At 39.2% G+C, this 21,188-nt stretch overlaps 1 protein-coding gene across 1 annotated transcript in view; it reads left to right on the forward strand.

The window, feature by feature from the left end:
- Positions 1–1,770: 1,770 nt before the first annotated feature.
- Positions 1,771–21,188, forward strand: part of LOC133631292 (polyamine-transporting ATPase 13A3-like) — a 57,197-nt gene continuing 37,779 nt past the window's right edge. Inside the window, exons 1-11 of the mRNA XM_062023470.1 lie at positions 1,771–1,821; positions 5,173–5,346; positions 7,548–7,666; positions 9,023–9,044; positions 9,106–9,127; positions 9,374–9,446; positions 9,540–9,623; positions 9,699–9,768; positions 9,869–10,003; positions 10,147–10,219; positions 10,317–10,448. Coding sequence (XP_061879454.1) covers positions 1,771–1,821; positions 5,173–5,346; positions 7,548–7,666; positions 9,023–9,044; positions 9,106–9,127; positions 9,374–9,446; positions 9,540–9,623; positions 9,699–9,768; positions 9,869–10,003; positions 10,147–10,219; positions 10,317–10,448 — 955 coding nt within the window. The remainder of the gene's footprint in view (positions 1,822–5,172; positions 5,347–7,547; positions 7,667–9,022; positions 9,045–9,105; positions 9,128–9,373; positions 9,447–9,539; positions 9,624–9,698; positions 9,769–9,868; positions 10,004–10,146; positions 10,220–10,316; positions 10,449–21,188) is intronic.

The raw sequence follows: 21,188 nt of genomic DNA on the forward strand, positions 1-21,188 counted from the left end.
CTGAGCTGCTACTTTTTAACAATAAAATGTACGTTCCCTCTTTTTACAGTGCATTGCAGCAATTGGAAAAAATGGTATCACTGATGATTTTATGCGAAATTTCTGGCAACTGAGCTGTCAGGTTTTTAGAGTCAAATCAGAATCAGAATCAGAATCAGAAATACTTTAATAATCCACGAGGGCAAATTAAGATTTTCAGAAATCTACAGACTTTTTACAGCATAGCCTTGCGGACATGCAATCAATGATTGTGCTGCTTGAAGAAGGTCAGGTCAGTATGAATATGTCTAAAAATTTGGAAGCCACACCTTGGCGGGCCAAACGAAATGACATAACGGGCCCCACTTTGGGCATCCTTGGTTTCGATGATGAGAGGGAATACTGGGGGTCCAGAAATAACATTTTTGGCAGTGACTAATTCATCGTATAAAAGAACAATAAATATCCAGGCCTCAAATTTTAACTTTTTAAGGTCAATGTAAGTGTCGCCTTAAAGGAGGGCTCATATTTTAGGGCACAAAAGACAGTTAGAAGGGCACCAAGGCAAACATTATTATAAGAGGTAACTCTACTTTTCTGTACTTAGTGTTCATGTGTGAGATCTAGGGCTGCCAATTATGGCCAAAGTAATAATTAAGAATACTGTTTTCAATATTGAAATCATGATTACTGATTGTTAGGTAAAGCAGTGTTGGGGTGTGAACGTAATAAAAAAGGCTATAAATAAACGTTATCCATATATCTAAAGACAAATATTATGTTTTTTTATTCTTTAACAATATCAACTTGTCAGCTTTTTGTCATTACATGATACCTTTATCTCTATTTTTACATTATGATAGAGGGAGTTTTTTATTTATTTATTATTGTTATTATTATTATTATTTTTTAGATATGTACATTCATATGTACATGTAAATACTGTATCGGGACAGATCCATAAATAGTTTGAGCAGAAATATGTCGTATAGGAATTATCTATACACAATCAAACATTAACAAAATGCCGTGTCACATTAATGTTTTTTTAAGTAATACCTTTGTGACATGAAAAAAACCACAAGTAATGTAAAAAAAAACATGGTGTTGACTTTTTGATATAAAAAAAACACAATGCAGTTTGGCTAATGAAGATGAAGTCTAATAAACAAGCTTTGTTCTTCTCCAACGCCTCCTCGTGGTTCAGTACAACAGTTGGGCCACCAAAAATAAAGAGGAGTGATACCTCACACATCGAATAAACAATTTTCACAGCCTTCTTCAATTCGATGAGATGACAAAACATTTTAGCCAGTATTGATGTTATTGGAACACTGATAAAGAACGAGTGAACATCCCAGTAAACAAACTAAATACTTTATAAACAAGTTGTGGCAACGTTCACGACACATCGCCTGCTACATGTTTCCTCATCTCATTAACTCTCAGCAGCTGAAGGACGCTGTATTGAGAAAATCAAATATTTTTCTCTTTCGCGGTATACTTTTACTGTGGAGACAAAGTGTCTCCTCTGGGCATTAGAGTTGATTCGCAAATCTCAATAATTTTGTGATTAATTTAGAGATTCCCAACAATCTAAAGACACCTTGTTTGTTCAACAAGAAAGTACATTTCAATTTGGTTAAATGCACTACAAGCTGGAAAAGTGCATTTTTATGTATGTTACAGTGTTTGTTCTTGACTTTACAAGATGAGAATGTCCCAGGTGAATACATGGTACAAAAACATTTTCTCCTGTGTTTGCCCTCTAGTGTGACTTCTTTGGTCAGCATGAACACCCGTCAAGCGAAGGTCATCAACCAAGGCCAGGAGGATGAGATGGTAATTAGAGTGTCCGCCCTGAGATTGGTAGGTCGTGAGTTCAAACCCCGGCCGAGTCATACCAAAGACTATAAAAATGGGACTCATTACCTCCCTGCTTGGCAATCAGCATCAAGGGTTGGAATTGGGGGTTAAATCATCAAAAATCATTCCCGGGCGCGGCCACCGCTGCTGCTCACTGCTCCCCTCAGCTCCCAGGGGGTGAGGGTGATGGGTCTCAAATGCAGAGGATAATCTCACCACACCTAATGTGTGTGTGACAATCATTGGTACTTTAACTTTAGCTTTTTAATTAGCCTGTCCCAATTAGCTCAATAAGGACATGTTGCTCTGTATCATTTTTGATTGTCACTGGCACTGAAATGTGTCTTCAAAAGAAGTGGACCAGTGTTCATTTTGACAGCAGTTTTAGTCATAGTCTTTTGACAAAAATGTTTTTTAGTTTTAGTCATACCTTAGTCATCTAAATTGATTTAGTTTTAGTCGACAAAATTCCTCAACAATTTAGTTGACTAAAAATACAGTACATTTTGTCGACTAAAAGATAGAATATAAAGGATAATGCATCTTGGAAGTTCTATAGATACCACTTTTATTAAGGTTATTACAATTACTGTACAAGGTAATAAATCAACACTGCATAAACTAGCAGATGCAATCTGAATATGGTGCATCACATTATTTCAAAACCTATTCAGACTAAAAGACTAATAAAAGACTCAGAATTTTTTAGTTAATTTCCAAACATGCGTTGAATAGAGTGTAGTATGCAACGGAGCAGATCGTCTGACATTTTATTTAGCAAAGGAGCTGGGTAGGGGTAGGTGGATGGCGGGGTACAACGTATTCACTTGCTCTGAGCGCAGTTCAAAATTTAATTTTGCGCAGTGCTTACACATGTAATGAAATAAATATATTTATTCAATAGAAAATAATGGAAATGGAACATAAACATGTATTTGTCACTCAAACCTTACATTCAAGACGTTGTGGCTTGTGCAGCCCTTTGACACACTTGTGATTTAGGGCTATATAAATAAACATTGATTGATTGATTGATTGATACATTAAGAATGTAATGAGAACTGCTAAAGTTCAGTGTTACATTATTTACATACACTAAGTTGTATCATGGATTGTTGGCAATTTAGAGTGCATAACTTAGAGAAATCATATTTGTAATATTGTGTTCAATAACATTGTCACTATTTTCTGTTCCATCATTAAAATGTAATGGGTACATTTTATCAAGTAAGTCTACCATTTATTTAGACAATTATGACCAAACAAAAATATCACTGATCTATAGTTTGTTAAAAAAAAAAGCACTCAACCCCAGTGTGCAGTGCATGAAAATATCTGTGCATTTTTATGGTCATGTGAAGAAATAAACTAGTTTTATTGTGTAGAACTACATCGAGTGTGCACAATAATTGGCATCATCTTGGCCACTTGCTGGTTGTAAATACAGCAAGCAGTGTTATAAACTAATGTATATATGTCTGACATGGCTATCTTTCTTTGTGTGTTAGCTTGAAACATGACAAATCTGCTCTTTTGGCTTGCCAAGTTGTGCAATTAATAACTGTACAGTGTGCCGAGGACATCACTAAAGTGCACTGTACAGGTGTATGTATTGGCAGGTAAGCTCGGCTCAGCTCGTGGCATCACTGCCTACTACAAAAGTACTTTGTTTTTAATTAAGTATTTATTTTCTGACATGTGGTAGAGTAAGCTGTCTTGCTCCTGCTTTTTCATCTTTAATAGTAACAGTACAGTATGAGCATACTTGCCAACCTTGAGACCTCCGATACCGGGAGGTGGGGGGTTGGGGGCGTGGTCGTGGGTGGGGCGGGGGCGTGGTTACGAGGGGAATATATTCAAGCTAGAATTCACCAAATCAAGTATTTCATATATATATATATATATATATATATATATATATATATATATATATATATATATATATATATATATATATATATATATATATATGTATGAAATACTTCACTTTCAGTGAATTCTAGCTATATATATTATATATATATATATATATATATATATATATATATGTATATATATATATATATATATATATATATATATATATATATATATATATATATATATATATATATATATATATATATATATATATGAAATACTTGACTTTCAGTGAATTCTAGCTATATATATATATATATATATATATATATATATATATATATATATATATATATATATATATATATATATATATATATATATATATATATATACATATATTTATTTTATTATACATATAAATAAAATAAATACTTGAATTTCAGTGTTCTGGAGACTATCCAGTAGATGGCAGTATTGTCCTGTTTAAGAGTGTCACAACATTGCTGTTTATGGCAGACGAACTGCTTTACGGTAGACTTAACGTGACTGCTGTTGTTGTGTGTTGTTACCGCGCTGGGAGGATGTTAATGAAACTGCCTAACAATAAACCCACATAAGAAACCAAGAACTCGCCCTCGATCATACTACAGTTATGACGTCATTGGGCAGGCAAGCTGTTTATATTGTGGGAAAGCGGACGTGAGAACAGGCTGTCCCCACTCGTCCGCATTGAGCTGAAGGGGGCGTGGCCTCCAGCTCCGGCTGAATACCGGGAGTTTGTCGGGAGAAAATTTCTGCCGGGAGGTTATCGGGAGAGACGCTGAATACCGGGAGTCTCCCGCTAAAAACGGGAGGGTTGGCAAGTATGTGTATGAGTCATTTCCAAATATTAGCTTTGGCCTACTTACTTTTGCAAAGATGTCCCGATGGTTAGTCGGCGGTTAGGGGACGGCGTGGCGAAGTTGGGAGAGTGGCCGTGCCAGCAATCTGAGGGTTACTGGTTCAATCCCCACCTTCTACCATCCTAGTCACGTCCGTTGTGTCCTTGAGCAAGACACTTCACCCTTGCTCCTGATAGGCCTGGTTAGCGCCGTGCATGGCAGCTCCCGCCATCAGTGTGTGAATGTGTGTGTGTGAATGGGTGAATGTGGAAATAGTGTCAAAGCGCTTTGAGTTCCTTAAAAAGGCAGAAAAGCGCTACACAAGTACAACCCATTTACCATTTACCATTTAGTCAGCGGATGGGGCTTCAAGTTTGTAGTATCTTTGCCGAAGAAAATCGAGCTACAGGGTTTACAAGTTGTTTTGTTGACTCAGAGGTGAAGTGTGTCCATATGTCTTCTCTTCATTTTTAGTCAACAAAATGAACACCAAAGTGGACTGAAAAATGACCCTTGGGAAACCCCGAACGGCTGACGATGTTCTTGAGAGTAAAACATTGATTTTGTTGTCTGGTCCGTGCAGGAGGTGTGGGGGTACAGGCCTTGTTGGTGGAAAATCCTCCTGGTGGGTGTTGGTGCTGTTTGCTCTGGTGGTCTTCTTCTGCTGCTGCTCTACTGGCTGCCTCAGTGGGGGGTCAAGGCCACATGTACACACAGCTCACTGAAGGAGGCACAAAGGCTGCTGCTCAGGACCACGGTATGGTCTGCCAAACACTTTGTGTAGGTCTTAAAGGCCTACTGAAAGCCACTACTACCGACCACGCAGTCTGATAGTTTATATATCAATGATGAAATCTTAACATTATAACACATGCCAATACGGCCGGGTTAACTTATAAAGTGACATTTTAAATTTGCCGCTAAACTTCCGGTTCGAAACGCCTCTGAGGATGACGTATGCGTGTGACGTAGCCCGACGAACACGGGTATGCCTTCCACATTGAAGCCGATACGAAAAAGCTCTGTTTTCATTTCATAATTCCACAGTATTCTGGACATCTGTGTTCGTGAATCTGTTTCAATCATGTTCATTGCATTATGGAGAAGGAAGCCGAGCAAGCAAAGAAGAAAGTTGTCGGTGCGAAATGGACGTATTTTTCGAACGTAGTCAGCCACAACAGTACACAGCCGGCGCTTCTTTGTTTACATTCCCGAAAGATGCAGTCAAGATGGAAGAACTCGGATAACAGAGACTCTAACCAGGAGGACTTTTGATTTGGATACACAGACGCCTGTAGAGAACTGGGACAACACAGACTCTTACCAGGATTACTTTGATTTGGATGACAAAGACGCAGACGTGCTACTGTGAGTATGCAGCTTTGGCTTTTTTTTGCGTATGTACGTAACTTTTTTTTAAATATATAAGCTTTATGAACCTTGGGTTAGGTGAACGGTCTTTTGGGCTGAGTGATTGTGTGTGTTGATCATGTGTTTGAATTGTATTGGCGTGTTCTATGGAGCTAGGAGCTAGCAGAGGAGCTAGGAGCTAGCATAACACGTACCGTACCGTACGTGCGCGTCACGTACGTAACTTTTTAAAAATATATAAGCTTTATGAACCTTGGGTTAGGTGAACGGTCTTTTGGGCTGAGTGATTGTGTGTGTTGATCGGGTGTTTGAATTGTATTGGCGTGTTCTATGGAGCTAGGAGCTAGCAGAGGAGCTAGGAGCTAGCATAACAAACACGCAGGTGTTATTATGCAGGATTAATTTGTGGCATATTAAATATAAGCCTGGTTGTGTTGTGGCTAATAGAGTATATATATGTCTTGTGTTTATTTACTGTTGTAGTCATTCCCAGCTGAATATCAGGTACCGTGAGTATGCAGCCTTGGCTGCTAAACATTCATAACTTGACCGTATGTGCGCGTCACGTACGTAACTTTTTAAAAATATATAAGCTTTATGAACCTTGGGTTAGGTAAACGGTCTTTTGGGCTGAGTGATTGTGTGTGTTGATCAGGTGTTTGAATTGTATTGGCGTGTTCTATGGAGCTAGGAGCTAGCAGAGGAGCTAGGAGCTAGCATAACAAACACGCAGGTGTTTTTATGCAGGATTAATTTGTGGCATATTAAATATAAGCCTGGTTGTGTTGTGGCTAATAGAGTATATATATGTCTTGTGTTTATTTACTGTTGTAGTCATTCCCAGCTGAATATCAGGTCACCCCCGGCTCTCACAGCATCTTCCCTATCTGAATAGCTTCAACTCCCCACTAGTCCTTCACTTGCACTTTACTCATCCACAAATCTTTCATCCTCGCTCAAATTAATGGGGAAATTGTCGCTTTCTCGGTCCGAATCTCTCTCACTTCATGCGGCCATCATTGTAAACAATAGGGAACTTTGCGTATATGTTCAACTGACTACGTCACGCTACTTCCGGTAGGTGCAAGCCTTTTTTTTATCAGATACCAAAAGTTGCAATCTTTATCGTCGTTGTTCTATACTAAATCCTTTCAGCAAAAATATGGCAATATCGCGAAATGATCAAGTATGACACATAGAATAGATCTGCTATCCCCGTTTAAATAAAAAAAATTCATTTCAGTAGGCCTTTAATGCCTCTGCAAAACTGGTAAGAACGTGTGTGATGTGTATTTGAGCATACTCAAATGAGCCATTAACTACATCAATATGATATTACAATGGACGCCGCAGGGACAAAAATGTAGAAAATCATGTCCCAATCACTGATTTCAAGGTATTTGGAAAAAACAAATCAAATTAAAAGTTTTGCGGTTTTGTGGAAATGTATTAAGATTTTGTTGCTGCAAACTGAAACTGTCCAACTATTCTTTACAAAGATTTGAGAAATACCTTTCATATTGATGATACAAACATGCATGTTTGATAACGATTATATACATTTGTTGTGTTTTGTTGTTGTCACAGGATGACTTCAGGCGATGGTTTCGTATCAAAGTACGAGTTATTTTGGCTCCAGGGAAGACCCCCTTTGATGATGTAGAGTTTACATCTTGCTTACAAAAAGGAGAACTCTACCATCGAGAGTTGGTTAAGGTACGTCACTCTGTGAATGGTAACACATTTTTAATGTTGTTTGTCTATGGTTTCTGATCAATTTATTGTGAGTTTTAAAATGGATAATGGAGAATCAGGGAGAACCAGGTTGATTATCGGACTGGTCATACTCATTACATCTTACCACCGGAGGGAGTTGCCTTTCAAACTGTGGTATGGAAATTTACACAACTGGGATTAGAGCTCACCTATATCGTCTTCTCTGGAGTAAGATAGTGGAACTTGAAGTGAGAGGAATTTTTATGTTTTTTATTACAAATAGTTTTTTATTACAAATTGTAAATACAATGGAAGTCAACTTTGCCAACTTTTTTGGTTTACCATGTCTCTGTGTACGAACGATTCAATCATTTAGTTTTCCGCCTGCATGCAAAAAGCAGGCCATGGAATCGCGATTAGACTTAGACTTCCTTTTATTGTCATTCAAATTTGTACTTTACAGTACAGATAAGAACAACATTTTGTTGTGTTAGCTCGTTGTAGTGCAGGGTAAAAGAGCAATAGAGTGCAGAGTGTTTGCATTTACAAAAGAAGGTGCAGATATAAATAGATTACTGTACATATACATATATTGCACTTTTGCATATGCATCCACGCTTATGGATGTTTGTTATATTGTCTTTATAGTCCAGTGAGTTAATCAGTTTTTTGGGAGAATTGAGGGGATTATTATGATGCTTTCGAGAGTTTTATGGCCTGAGGGAAGAAGCTGTTACAAAACCTTGAGGTTCTGCTACGGAGACTGCGGAACCTCTTTCCAGAGTCCAGCAGTGAAAACAGTCCTTGGGGGAGGGGGTTGGAGGAGTCTCTACTGATTGGTTCTGCACCAGTCAACCAGATGTTTCAACTACTCCCTGTAATCCAAGTCGTTTTTGTCCCGGATGAGGCCCACTACTGTTGTGTCATCCGCATCAGGACGCAGCCCTGGGTGGAGCCGATGCTCAGGGAAATGGCACTGGAGGTGTTGTCGCCCACTCTCAGAGACTGGGGTCTGTCTGTGAGGAAGTCAAGCAACCAGTTGCATAGTGGCGTGCTGAATCCAAGGGGGGCCAGTTTGCTCCAGTTTGCTAAAACTCCATTCGAAAATAGATATTTTTTTGACACCCCTAAAATATAAACTTCACTTCGTTGCAGCGCATTGCAGCACACAATTGAATAGTCACTACTCGGTGCTTCAGTTTTGAAAAGATCAGATTCTAATCGGATTCAGGACTACCTCCTGATGTGTCCTGAATCTGATGCTAAACAATCAGATCTGAAGCACGTTGGAGCGTTCAGACTGGCAACAAAATCCCATCTGTGTCACTTGAGGACAAAACAATCAGATGTGGTGTGCAGAGTAAACGGGTCCTTACTGTGTGACAACCTGCATCTCCATGATGGTTTATTACCTCTTTGTTACAATAAGTTGGGGCGTGAGAGAGATGCACATTTAGAGTAAACAATGTGACAACTAACCCCATTGTTCCCTACTCCAAAGTAAAAAAAACATCCCTGGGTATACATTACAAGGTCCTCAGCTATAATGTCCAACCTAGTAGGTCCGATTTAACCAGGGTTGCACATTTTCCGGTGATTTAGATTTGCAAACTCTGTATGCTCCTGTTTTCTTCCGTCATTTTATAAAACAAATCTGAAGCAAACGACTGACTCTGGTTCCTCCGTCTGCTCCTCACAGGTCCACTACTTCACCCACCACAACATCAAGTACTACTGGAATGAAGAAACACAGAACTTTGAAGCATACAAGTACAAATGTCTCCATTCAAAAACACCATGCTATGCCTTTTTGATTCATGGATGTTTAAAGTCAGCAGAAATACATTTTTAAAATGTGTTTAGAGGCTTGGAGGACACCAATGTGAGCTGTGCAGACATTCACACCAACCACAGCTGTGGACTCACGAGAGCCCTGCAGGAGTACAGGTGCCAACATAATAATGTCTACTTTTGATGTTCTACCTACTCACACAGGTTCATAAATATGCGTGTTTTCAACAGAGCTTTGTTTTTTGGCAAGAATTTGATCGATGTGAAAATGCCGCCTTTATTTAAGATCTTCATAAATGAGGTAGAGAAAACATTAACCCAAAACAAATAGTGAGATGAGGTTAGTTTAGTCCATTTGTTTTGTTTTTACACTAATTATTTGCTTTTCTTTCTCCCCCAAGGTCTTGAATCCATTTTACATCTTCCAGCTCTTCGCTGTTATTGTGTGGTGTCTTGAGAAACATTATGAATTTGGTTTATCCATGCTTTTAGTGTCTTCTGTTTTATTAGCCTTCTCGCTCTACACCGTTAGAAAGGTGAGTAAAGCCATTTGAATTACATCCAAGTTTTATTTTATAACAGCTGCACATTAAAGTTATAATTTGGCAAGTATTCATGCAGGGTATATATATAAATAAAGTAAATTAATGAATAAATAAAAGGTTTTGCCTCATTCTAGCACCATGTGAGACTGCGTGACATGGTGCTAGCACACAGCATGCTTCAAGTTTTCGTGTGCAGAAGAAATGAAGGCATGTGTTCATTCCAAAAAAAATGGTTTTAATCACATCCAATGCAATCATTGCTAAGAGTGTGGCAATTGTCCATGTCCTCTTTTCAACCTTTCAGACGTTGAACAGATGATGTCCACAGAGCTTGTGCCAGGTGATGTTATCACGATTCCAACAAACGGGATGATGATGCCTTGTGAGGCTGTGCTCATCCGGGGCGCCTGCACTGTTGATGAGAGCATGTTGACAGGTTGGCTTTCCTTGTGCTTTTTACCCCTTTCTACATGCGTACATACAGGTAACTAACTCAATGTCTCAGATTACTACATACATGTGTACATACAGGCAACTAATGTAACGACTCAGATTAATACATACATGCATACATACAGTACATGAAACTAACTCAACGACTAAGATTACTAAATACATGCATACATACAGGAAACTAACTCAAAGACTCAGATAATACATACATGCGTACATGCAGGAAACCAACTCAACGACTCAGATTACTAAATACATGCGTACATACAGGAAACTAACTCAAAGACTCAGATTACTACTTACATGCGTACATACAGGCAACTAACTCAAAGACTCAGATTACTACATACATGCATACATACAGGAATATAACTCAAAGACTCAGATGAATACATACATGTGTACATACAGGCAACTAACTCAACGACTCATATTACTACAAACATGCATACATACAGGCAACCAACTCAACGACTCAGATTACTACATACATGCATACATGAAGGCAACCAACTCAACGACTCAGATTACTACATACATGCATACATGAAGGCAACTAACTCAAATAATTCAATTATTACATACATGCGTACATGAAGGCAACTAACTCAACTAATTCAATTATTACATACATGCGTACATAAAGGCAACTAACTCAACGACTCAGATTACTACATACTTGCATACATACAGGCAACTAACTCAACGACTCAGATTAATACAAACATGTGTACATAAAGGCAACTAACTGAACGACTCAGATTACTACATACATGCGTATTTACAGGCAACTAACTCATACACTCAGATTACTTCATCCAAGTGTACATACTGGCAACTAATTTAACGACTCAGATTACTACATACATGCATAAATACAGGCAACTAACTCAACGACTCAGATTACTACATACATGCATACATGAAGGCAACTAACTCAAATAATTCAATTATTACATACATGCGTACATAAAGGCAACTAACTCAACGACTCAGATTACTACATACTTGCATACATACAGGCAACTAACTCAACGACTCAGATTAATACAAACATATGTACATAAAGGCAACTAACTGAACGACTCAGATTACTACATACATGCGTATTTACAGGCAACTAACTCATACACTCAGATTACTACATTCAAGTGTACATACTGGCAACTAATTTAACGACTCAGATTACTACATACATGCATAAATACAGGCAACTAACTCAACGACTCAGATTACTACATACATGCTTACATACAGGCAACTAACTCAACAACTCAGATTACTACATACATGCGTACGTACAGGCAACTAACTCAACAACTCAGATTACTATATACAAGCATACATACAGGCAATTAACTCAAAGACTCAGATTAATACATACATGCGCACATTCAGGCAACTAACTCATAGACTCAGATTACTACATACATGCGTACATACAGGAAACTAACTCAATGACTCAGATTACTACATACATGCTTATTTACAGGCAACCAACTCAACGACTCAGATTACTACAAACATGCATACATACAGGCAACTAACCAACGACTCAGATTACTACATACATGCATACATGAAGGCAACTAACTCAACTAATCAGATTACTACATAAATGCGTACATACAGGCAACAAACTCAACGACTCAGATTACTACATACATGCGTACATACAGGCAACTAACTCAACAACTCAGATTACTACATACATGTGTACATACAGGCAACTAACTCAATGACTCAGATTACTACATACATGTGTACATACAGGCAACTAACTCAACTATCCAGATTACTACATACATGCTTACATACAGGCAACTAACTCAACAACTCAGATTACTACATACATGCGTACATACAGGCAACTAAATCAACGACTCAGATTACTACATACAAGCGTACATACTGGCAACTAATTTAACGACTCAGATTACTACATACAGTATCGCTTACACACGTGAATACCCCAGTTTTCATTTTGTAGGGGTGTTTGGCTTGTTATAAAGTTGGAAACTGCATTTTGGCCTAATTTTCAATGAAAATAAATCATGCCCATTTTCACTTGAGATGATATACTGTGATATAAAGGGTTGGTTGAAATGCGAGGGGAATGATGGAATCACCAGACTTGGAGAATGTTCATTCAGTTGTTGAATTGTATAGAACAAAAGGAGATACTGCAAGAGACAAGGCACAAAAATAAAGTCATTTCAAATGGCAACTTTCTGGCTGTAAGAAACACTAAAATAAATTACAAGAAATACATTGTGGTAGTAAGTAACAGTTTAATTTTTAGAACAAGCAGAGTAAAACAAATATGGGAGGAAAGAAATGTGGAATCACGCAGTAAATTTTAATTTTTAAAGTTAACACCCGCATCAGATCAAATCTGTTCATTAGCTATTGCACTATGTGGATTAACATGAATCATGGCGCCAACACGAGAAATGTTAATAGAAACAATGGAGAGCATTAATTTACCATGAATTGATTAAAGTGGACCCCGACTTAAAGAAATTGAAAACTTATTCGGGTGTTACCATTTAGTGGTCAATTGTACGGAATATGTATTGTACTGTGCAATCTACTAATAAAAGTTTCAATCAATCATAGTGTAGCTGTTGCTGAGAGAGTTTGCATGCTTTAAATATGTGTCATAAATAAATAAATATTAATAAATAAGTTCATTATGCAGAGTTATAAAATATTATTACAAAAATATTATTACAAAATGTGTGATAGTAAAATCTCCTGAGGAGAATGGAAATATATTGTGTTAAATGTGTCATTGTAAAATCTCCTGAGGAGAATGTAAATATATTGTGTTAAAGGCCTACTGAAATTAATTTTTTTTATTTAAACGGGGATAGCAGATCCATTCGATGTGTCATACTTGATCATTTCGCGATATTGCCATGTTTTTGCTTAAAGGATTTAGTAGAGAACATCGACGATAAAGTTCGCAACTTTTGGTCGCTGATAAAAAAAGCCTCGCCTGTACCGGAAGTAGCGTGACGTCACAGGTTGAAAGGCTCCTCACATTTCCCCATTGTTTACACCAGCAGCGAGAGCGATTCGGACCGAGAAAGCGACGATTACCCCATTAATTTGAGCGAGGATGAAAGATTTGTGGATGAGGTACGTGAGAGTGAAGGACTAGAGTGCAGTGCAGGACATATCTTTTTTCGCTCTGACCGTAACTTAGGTACAAGGGTTCATTGGATTCCACACTTTCTCCTTTTTCTATTGTGGATCACGGATTTGTATTTTAAACCACCTTGGATACTATATCCTCTTGAAAATGAGAGTCGAGAACGCGAAATGGACATTCACAGTGACTTTTATCTCCACGACAATACATCGGCGAAGCACTTTAGCTACAGAGCTAACGTGATAGCATCGGGCTTAACTGCAGATAGAAACAAAAGAAATAAACCCCTGACACGAAGGATAGACAGAAAATCAACAATAACTATTAAACCATGGACCTGTAACTACACGGTTAATGCTTTCCAGCCTGGCGAAGCTTAACAATGCTGTTGCTAACGACGCCATTGAAGCTAACTTAGCTACGGGACCTCACAGAGCTATGCTAAAAACATTATCTATCCACCTACACCAGCCAGCCCTCATCTGCTCATCAACACCCGTGCTCACCTGCGTTCCAGCGATCGACGGAGCGACGAAGGACTTCACCTGATCACCAATGCGGTCGGCGGCTAGTGTCGGATAGCGCATCTGCTATCCATCTCAAAGTCCTCCTGGTTGTGTTGCTGTAGTCCGCCGCTAATTCACCGATCCCACCTACAGCTTTCTTCTTTGCAGTCTTCATTGTTCATTAAACAAATTGCAAAAGATTCAACAACACAGATGTCCAGAATACTGTGGAATTTTGCGATGAAAACAGAGCTTTTTGTATTGGATACAATGGTCTCCGAATACTTCCGTTTCAACCATTGACGTCACACGCATATGTCATCTTACATAGACGTTTTCAACCGGAAGTTTCACGGCAAATTTTAAATTGCACTTTATAAGTTAACCCGGCCGTATTGGCATGTGTTGCAATGTTAAGATTTCATCATTGATAAATAAACTATCAGACTGCGTGGTCGGTAGTAGTTGGTTTCAGTAGGCCTTTAATTGTGTTGCAAAGCGGAACGATTGTTGTGATGTTGCGACCCCACGGACTGTAAACAAGGAAAAACATGCAAGAGGGGAGGGTGCTTGAGCACGTCGTCTTCAGTTCCTCGAAAGATTTAAGCGTATTCTTTGATTTGTGCAAAACTTCAAGCAAGTGTTTATTAGAGCCTCTTTTCGTTACAAGCAGCCAACGAGTTCTCACAGCGTGTTGGCGTGGATGGTGTATACAGCAAGAAGGAGTCGTCAATAAACGCCCGTTTTACAAAAAATAACTTTCCTGTGTTGCCGTGTATCGAAAGGAGCTACAGTGAGACCTCGACTGCCTACGCGGGTAGAAGAGACACGGGATCATAAGCGCATGCGAGCAATGGAAATTAGCCTGCCTGTCAATCAAGTCGAGTTTCAGGCCGTGTCCAAAGAGCTCCACCAGAAGAGGCGTGCTTCTGGAATTCACAAGGACTCAGGTTTATCACTTTGCAAACGATGCTTTGTATGAATGTTTTAAAATAGTATTATGTTCACTTGCTGACATTATTGTACTGTTTGTGTTTAACTGCAAATTATTAGTGAAGCAGCAAGGCTAAATAAGAAGGGTTTAGGTTTCAAATGCATCATTTAACAGGGAGATTGTGTAATTTCAGTTTATTCCACCAGGTGTCTCAGGCATTTTTATGAGTTAAACCAAGATTTGCATTTGTCTGTTAATTAAGCAAAGTGCATATTAAGTTAACTATATAGACCTACTGGTGATTATATTTACATAAAATACAATTTAAAAAACCCTGAATGTTAATTAATAATTAAAAATAGGCCCAAGTACTTCCTCTTTATTTATAACTGTCTGCACAAGCTTTTAGGAAGCATTTACAACATAAACAAGCAAGTAAACAGCATTCGAGTTTAAAAGGTAGTCTACGTACTTAAAGGCCTACTGAAATGAATTTTTTTTATTTAAACGGGGATAGCAGATCTATTCTATGTGTCATACTTGATCATTTCGCGATATTGCCATATTTTTGCTGAAAGGATTTAGTATAGAACAACGACGATAAAGATTGCAACTTTTGGTATCTGATAAAAAAAAGGCTTGCACCTACCGGAAGTAGCGTGACGTAGTCAGTTGAACATATACGCAAAGTTCCCTATTGTTTACAATGATGGCCGCATGAAGTGAGAGAGATTCGGACCGAGAAAGCGACAATTTCCCCATTAATTTGAGCGAGGATGAAAGATTTGTGGATGAGTAAAGTGCAAGTGAAGGACTAGTGGGGAGTTGAAGCTATTCAGATAGGGAAGATGCTGTGAGAGCCGAGGGTGACCTGATATTCAGCTGGGAATGACTACAACAGTAAATAAACACAAGACATATATATACTCTATTAGCCACAACACAACCAGGCTTATATTTAATATGCCACAAATTAATCCTGCATAAAAACACCTGCGTGTTTGTTATGCTAGCTCCTAGCTCCTCTGCTAGCTCCTAGCTCCATAGAACACGCCAATACAATTCAAACACCTGATCAACACACACAATCACTCAGCCCAAAAGACAGTTTACCTAACCCAAGGTTCATAAAGCTTATATATTTTTAAAAAGTTACGTACGTGACGCGCACATACGGTCAAGTTATCGAATGTTTAGCAGCCAAGGCTGCATACTCACGGTACCTGATATTCAGCTGGGAATGACTACAACAGTAAATAAACACAAGACATATATATACTCTATTAGCCACAACACAACCAGGCTTATATTTAATATGCCACAAATTAATCCTGCATAATAACACCTGCGTGTTTGTTATGCTAGCTCCTAGCTCCTCTGCTAGCTCCTAGCTCCATAGAACACGCCAATACAATTCAAACACCTGATCAACACACACAATCACTCAGCCCAAAAGACCGTTCACCTAACCCAAGGTTCATAAAGCTTATATATTTTTAAAAAGTTACGTACGTGACGCGCACGTACGGTACGGTACGTGTTATGCTAGCTCCTAGCTCCTCTGCTAGCTCCTAGCTCCATAGAACACGCCAATACAATTCAAACACATGATCAACACACACAATCACTCAGCCCAAAAGACCGTTCACCTAACCCAAGGTTCATAAAGCTTATATATTTAAAAAAAGTTACGTACATACGCAAAAAAAAGCCAAAGCTGCATACTCACAGTAGCACGTCTGCGTCTTTGTCATCCAAATCAAAGTAATCCTGGTAAGAGTCTGTGTTGTCCCAGTTCTCTACAGGCGTCTGTGTATCCAAATCAAAAGTCCTCCTGGTTAGAGTCTCTGTTATCCGAGTTCTTCCATCTTGACTGCATCTTTCGGGAATGTAAACAAAGAAGCGCCGGCTGTGTACTGTTGTGGCTGACTACGTTCGAAAAATACGTCCATTTCGCACCGACAACTTTCTTCTTTGCTTGCTTGGCTTCCTTCTCCATAATGCAATGAACATGATTGAAACAGATTCACGAACACAGATGTCCAGAATACTGTGGAATTATGAAATGAAAACAGAGCTTTTTCGTATCGGCTTCAATGTGGAAGGCATACCCGTGTTCGCCGGGCTACGTCACGCGCATACGTCATCCGCAGAGGCGTTTCGAACCGGAAGTTTAGCGGCAAATTTAAAATGTCACTTTATAAGTTAACCCGGCCGTATTGGCATGTGTTATAATGTTAAGATTTCATCATTGATATATAAACTATCAGACTGCGTGGTCGGTAGTAGTGGGTTTCAGTAGGCCTTTAAAGAACTGTTGGTATTTAAAATTATTAGCCTACTACCAAATTGGATTAACCCTTCATCATCTAAAAACATTGTCATTTGACAAGCCTCATATCATCTCAATATGTCTGACACAAACTTAAAGAATACTGAACAGCACACAAAGTCATTAGCTCAGCCTGAGGTTAATGCCCAAGCTGTAGAAGGAGAAGACACTCAAAGAACGGAAGAAATCAAACCTTGACGGAAAAAGGGAAGGGACTTCAAGAAGAAAAATTGAAAGGCGTACATCGCAGATACAAACTTGCATATGAGAAATGTCAGTATAATGCGAAAGTAGCCAAAGAGTTGATGAGTGATGAAATCTCAGAGGAAGAATTAAACAAGATGATGGATCATCTACAAACCCCGTTTCCATGTGAGTTGGGAAATTGTGTTAGATGTAAATATAAACGGAATACAATGATTTGCAAATCATTTTCAACCAGTATTCAGTTGAATATGCTACAAAGACAACATATTTGATGTTCAAACTGATACACATTTTTTTTTGTGCAAATAATCATTAACTTTAGAATTTGATGCCAGCAACACGTGACAAAGAAGTTAGGAAAGGTGGCAGTAAATACTGATAAAGTTGAGGAATGCTCATCACTTATTTGGAACATCCCACAGGTGAACAGGCAAATTGGGAACAGGTGGGTGCCATGATTGGGTATAAAAGTAGATTCCATGAAATGCTCAGTCATTCACAAACAAAGATGGGTCGAGGGTCACCACTTTGTCAACAAATGCGTGAGCAAATTGTTGAACAGTTTAAGAAAAACCTTTCTCAACCAGCTATTGCAAGGAATTTAGGGATTTCACCATCTACGGTCCATAATATCATCAAAGCGTTCAGAGAATCAGGAGAAATCACTGCACGTAAACAGCTAAGCCCGTGACCTTCGATCCCTCAGGCAGTACTGCATCAACAAGCGACATCAGTGTGTAAAGGATATCACCACATGTGCTCAGGAACACTTCAGAAACCCACTGTCAGTAACTACAGTTGGTCGCTACAGCTGTAAGTGCAAGTTAAAACTCTCCAATGCAAGGCGAAAACCGTTTATCAACAACACCCAGAAACGCCGTCAGCTTCGCTGGGCCTGAGCTCATCTAAGACGGACTGATACAAAGTGGAAAAGTGTTCTGTGGTCTGACGAGTCCACATTTCAAATTGTTTTTGGAAACTGTGGACGTCGTGTCCTCCGGACCAAAGAGGAAAAGAACCATCCAGATTGTTATAGGCGCAAAGTTGAAAAGCCAGCATCTGTGATGGTATGGGGGTGTATTAGTGCCCAAGGCATGGGTAACTTACACATCTGTGAAGGCACCATTAATGCTGAAAGGTACATACAGGTTTTGGAGCAACATATGTTGCCATCCAAGCAACGTTACCATGGAAGAAAAATCTTCTGTGAAAGGACTGCAGTCTACCTTGTCTGTATGCACATGTGTTATGTGAGCAAGTTTTAATGTCGTAAATGTGATGTTTTATGTATTTGTTTACTGTTTTTAATGTAACCTTGCTGCTGCCCTCTTGGCCAGGTCTCCCTTGGAAAAGAGATCTTTGATCTCAATGGGATTTTACCTGGTTAAATAAAGGCTAATAAATAAATAATAAATAAATAAGACAATGCCAAGCCACGTGTTACATCAACGTGGCTTCATAGTAAAAGAGTGCGGGTACTAGACTGGCCTGCCTGTAGTCCAGACCTGTCTCCCATTGAAAATGTGTGGCGCATTATGAAACCTAAAATACCACAACGGAGACCCCCGGACTGTTGAACAACTTAAGCTGTACATCAAGCAAGAATGGGAAAGAATTCCACCTGAGAAGCTTAAAAAATGTGTCTCCTCAGTTCCCAAACGTTTAAAAGAAAAGGTGATGTAACACAGTGGTGAACATGCTCTTTCCCAACTACTTTGGCACGTGTTGCAGCCATGAAATTCTAAGTTAATTATTATTTGCAAAAAAAAAAAAAAGTTTATGAGTTTGAACATCAAATATCTTGTCTTTGTAGTGCATTCAATTGAATATGGGTTGAAAAGGATTTGCAAATCATTGTATTCCGTTTATATTTACATCTAACACAATTTACCAACTCATATGGAAACGGGGTTTGTACAAGTCACACGTGCAGAGGTTAAGGCAGTATATGAGGAATTCCGTCAAATACAAGCTCCTGATGCAGATGTGCGACATAAAATGGATGCATGTGTATCGATGTCTGAGTTCATGATTAAAAGAGCACAACAACTCATTGACGGTGATGCTGCAGTGAATGAAGAACAGTGGCCAGACGTCGGCTCCATTCTAAATTCATCAAGTCCATCATTAAAGTCTTTATACCTTCGTTCGGAACACAACACTCACTTAAGTAACCATTCAGTCAAGAGAGATGAAGTTGTAGCCAAAGCAGCCGTGGCCAAAGAGGTTTTGTCAGTGCTACAAGAGCAAGACAAGGAACTCACTGAACTTCAAAGACTGGAGGCTGAAGAGAAGCTACGTGCTGCACAATTTGAGGCTGAATCTCTAGCCAGACAACAGGCAATGCAAAGTCAGCTCCGAAAGCTTGAGCGCTTGGAGGAAGTCTAAGGCCCGAGCCAAGGTGTACGACAAACTCAGTGACAAGTCCGAAATCATTAGTTTACTACATAACATCAAACAACCCGGTAAGGCACAAAACCTCAATGCAACAAGTCCTTCATTCATTCCTCAACAAGCTCAAGTGCCAAGTCATAATCCCAGTCATCCCAATGTTAAATCAGTCCCACAGTTCCACCAAATTCGCAGGTGCAAAGTCTTGATTTAGCAACTGCTCTCGCTGACGCCACACCTGAACCTACAGTATTTACGAAAGATCTTATAAAATACAACGACTGGAAATTGTCATTTCAGATACTGATTGACAGAAAAGGTATTCCAAAAAATGAAAAACTCTACTACTTGAGAAAGTTTCTAAGCGGTGCTGCAAAGAAGGCTGTTGAAGGACTCTTCCTGATTGGCACAGAGGCAGCATATGACACTACATGGAAGCTGCTAGAGAAGCGTTTTGGAGACCCTTACGTAATTGGGAAGTCCTTCAAAGATAAGCTGCATGCGTGGCCAAAAATAAGATCTAAAGATGGATGTGAACTGAGAGAACTTGCAGATTTGTGGGGGGGTTTGGTGGTAGCGGGGTGTATAATGTAGACCGGAAGAGTTAGGGCTGCATGGAATTCTGGGTATTTGTTCTGTTGTGTTTATGTTGTGTTAAGGTGCGGATGTTCTCCAGAAATGTGTTTGTCATTCTTGTTTGGTGTGGGTTCACAGTGTGGCGCATATTTGTAACGTAACAGTGTTCAAGTTGTTTTATACGGCTACCGTCAGTGTAAGCTGTGTGGCTGTTGACTAAGTATGCCTTGCTGTCTCCTACGTGTGCAAGTAAAAGCTACATACGACATGTGGCACGCTGTTTGTGCAGGTTGTAGAGGACAATTAATGCAGTGCCATCACGGCACGCCCTTAATTTAGTTGTTTGGGTGAAAATCGGAGAATATTTGCCCCGGGAGATTTCTAGGAGAGGCACTGAGATCCGTAAGTCTCCTGGGAAAAATTGGGAGGGTCGGCAAGTATGCAGCTGAGCCGCATCAGAGTGGTCAAAGAGCCGCATGCGGCTCCGTAGCCACGGGTTGCCGACCCCTGCACTAGGAGAACACATCGAACGAGCCCTTGGTGTCCAGTGGTGTGTTGAAGCAGACAAGTTTCAATTCAGAATTCTTGTAAAGGACAAACCACTTACTAGAAGAGGAGTG

Source organism: Entelurus aequoreus, linkage group LG16 (genome assembly GCF_033978785.1).
Source record: "Entelurus aequoreus isolate RoL-2023_Sb linkage group LG16, RoL_Eaeq_v1.1, whole genome shotgun sequence".
Lineage (NCBI taxonomy): Eukaryota > Metazoa > Chordata > Actinopteri > Syngnathiformes > Syngnathidae > Entelurus > Entelurus aequoreus.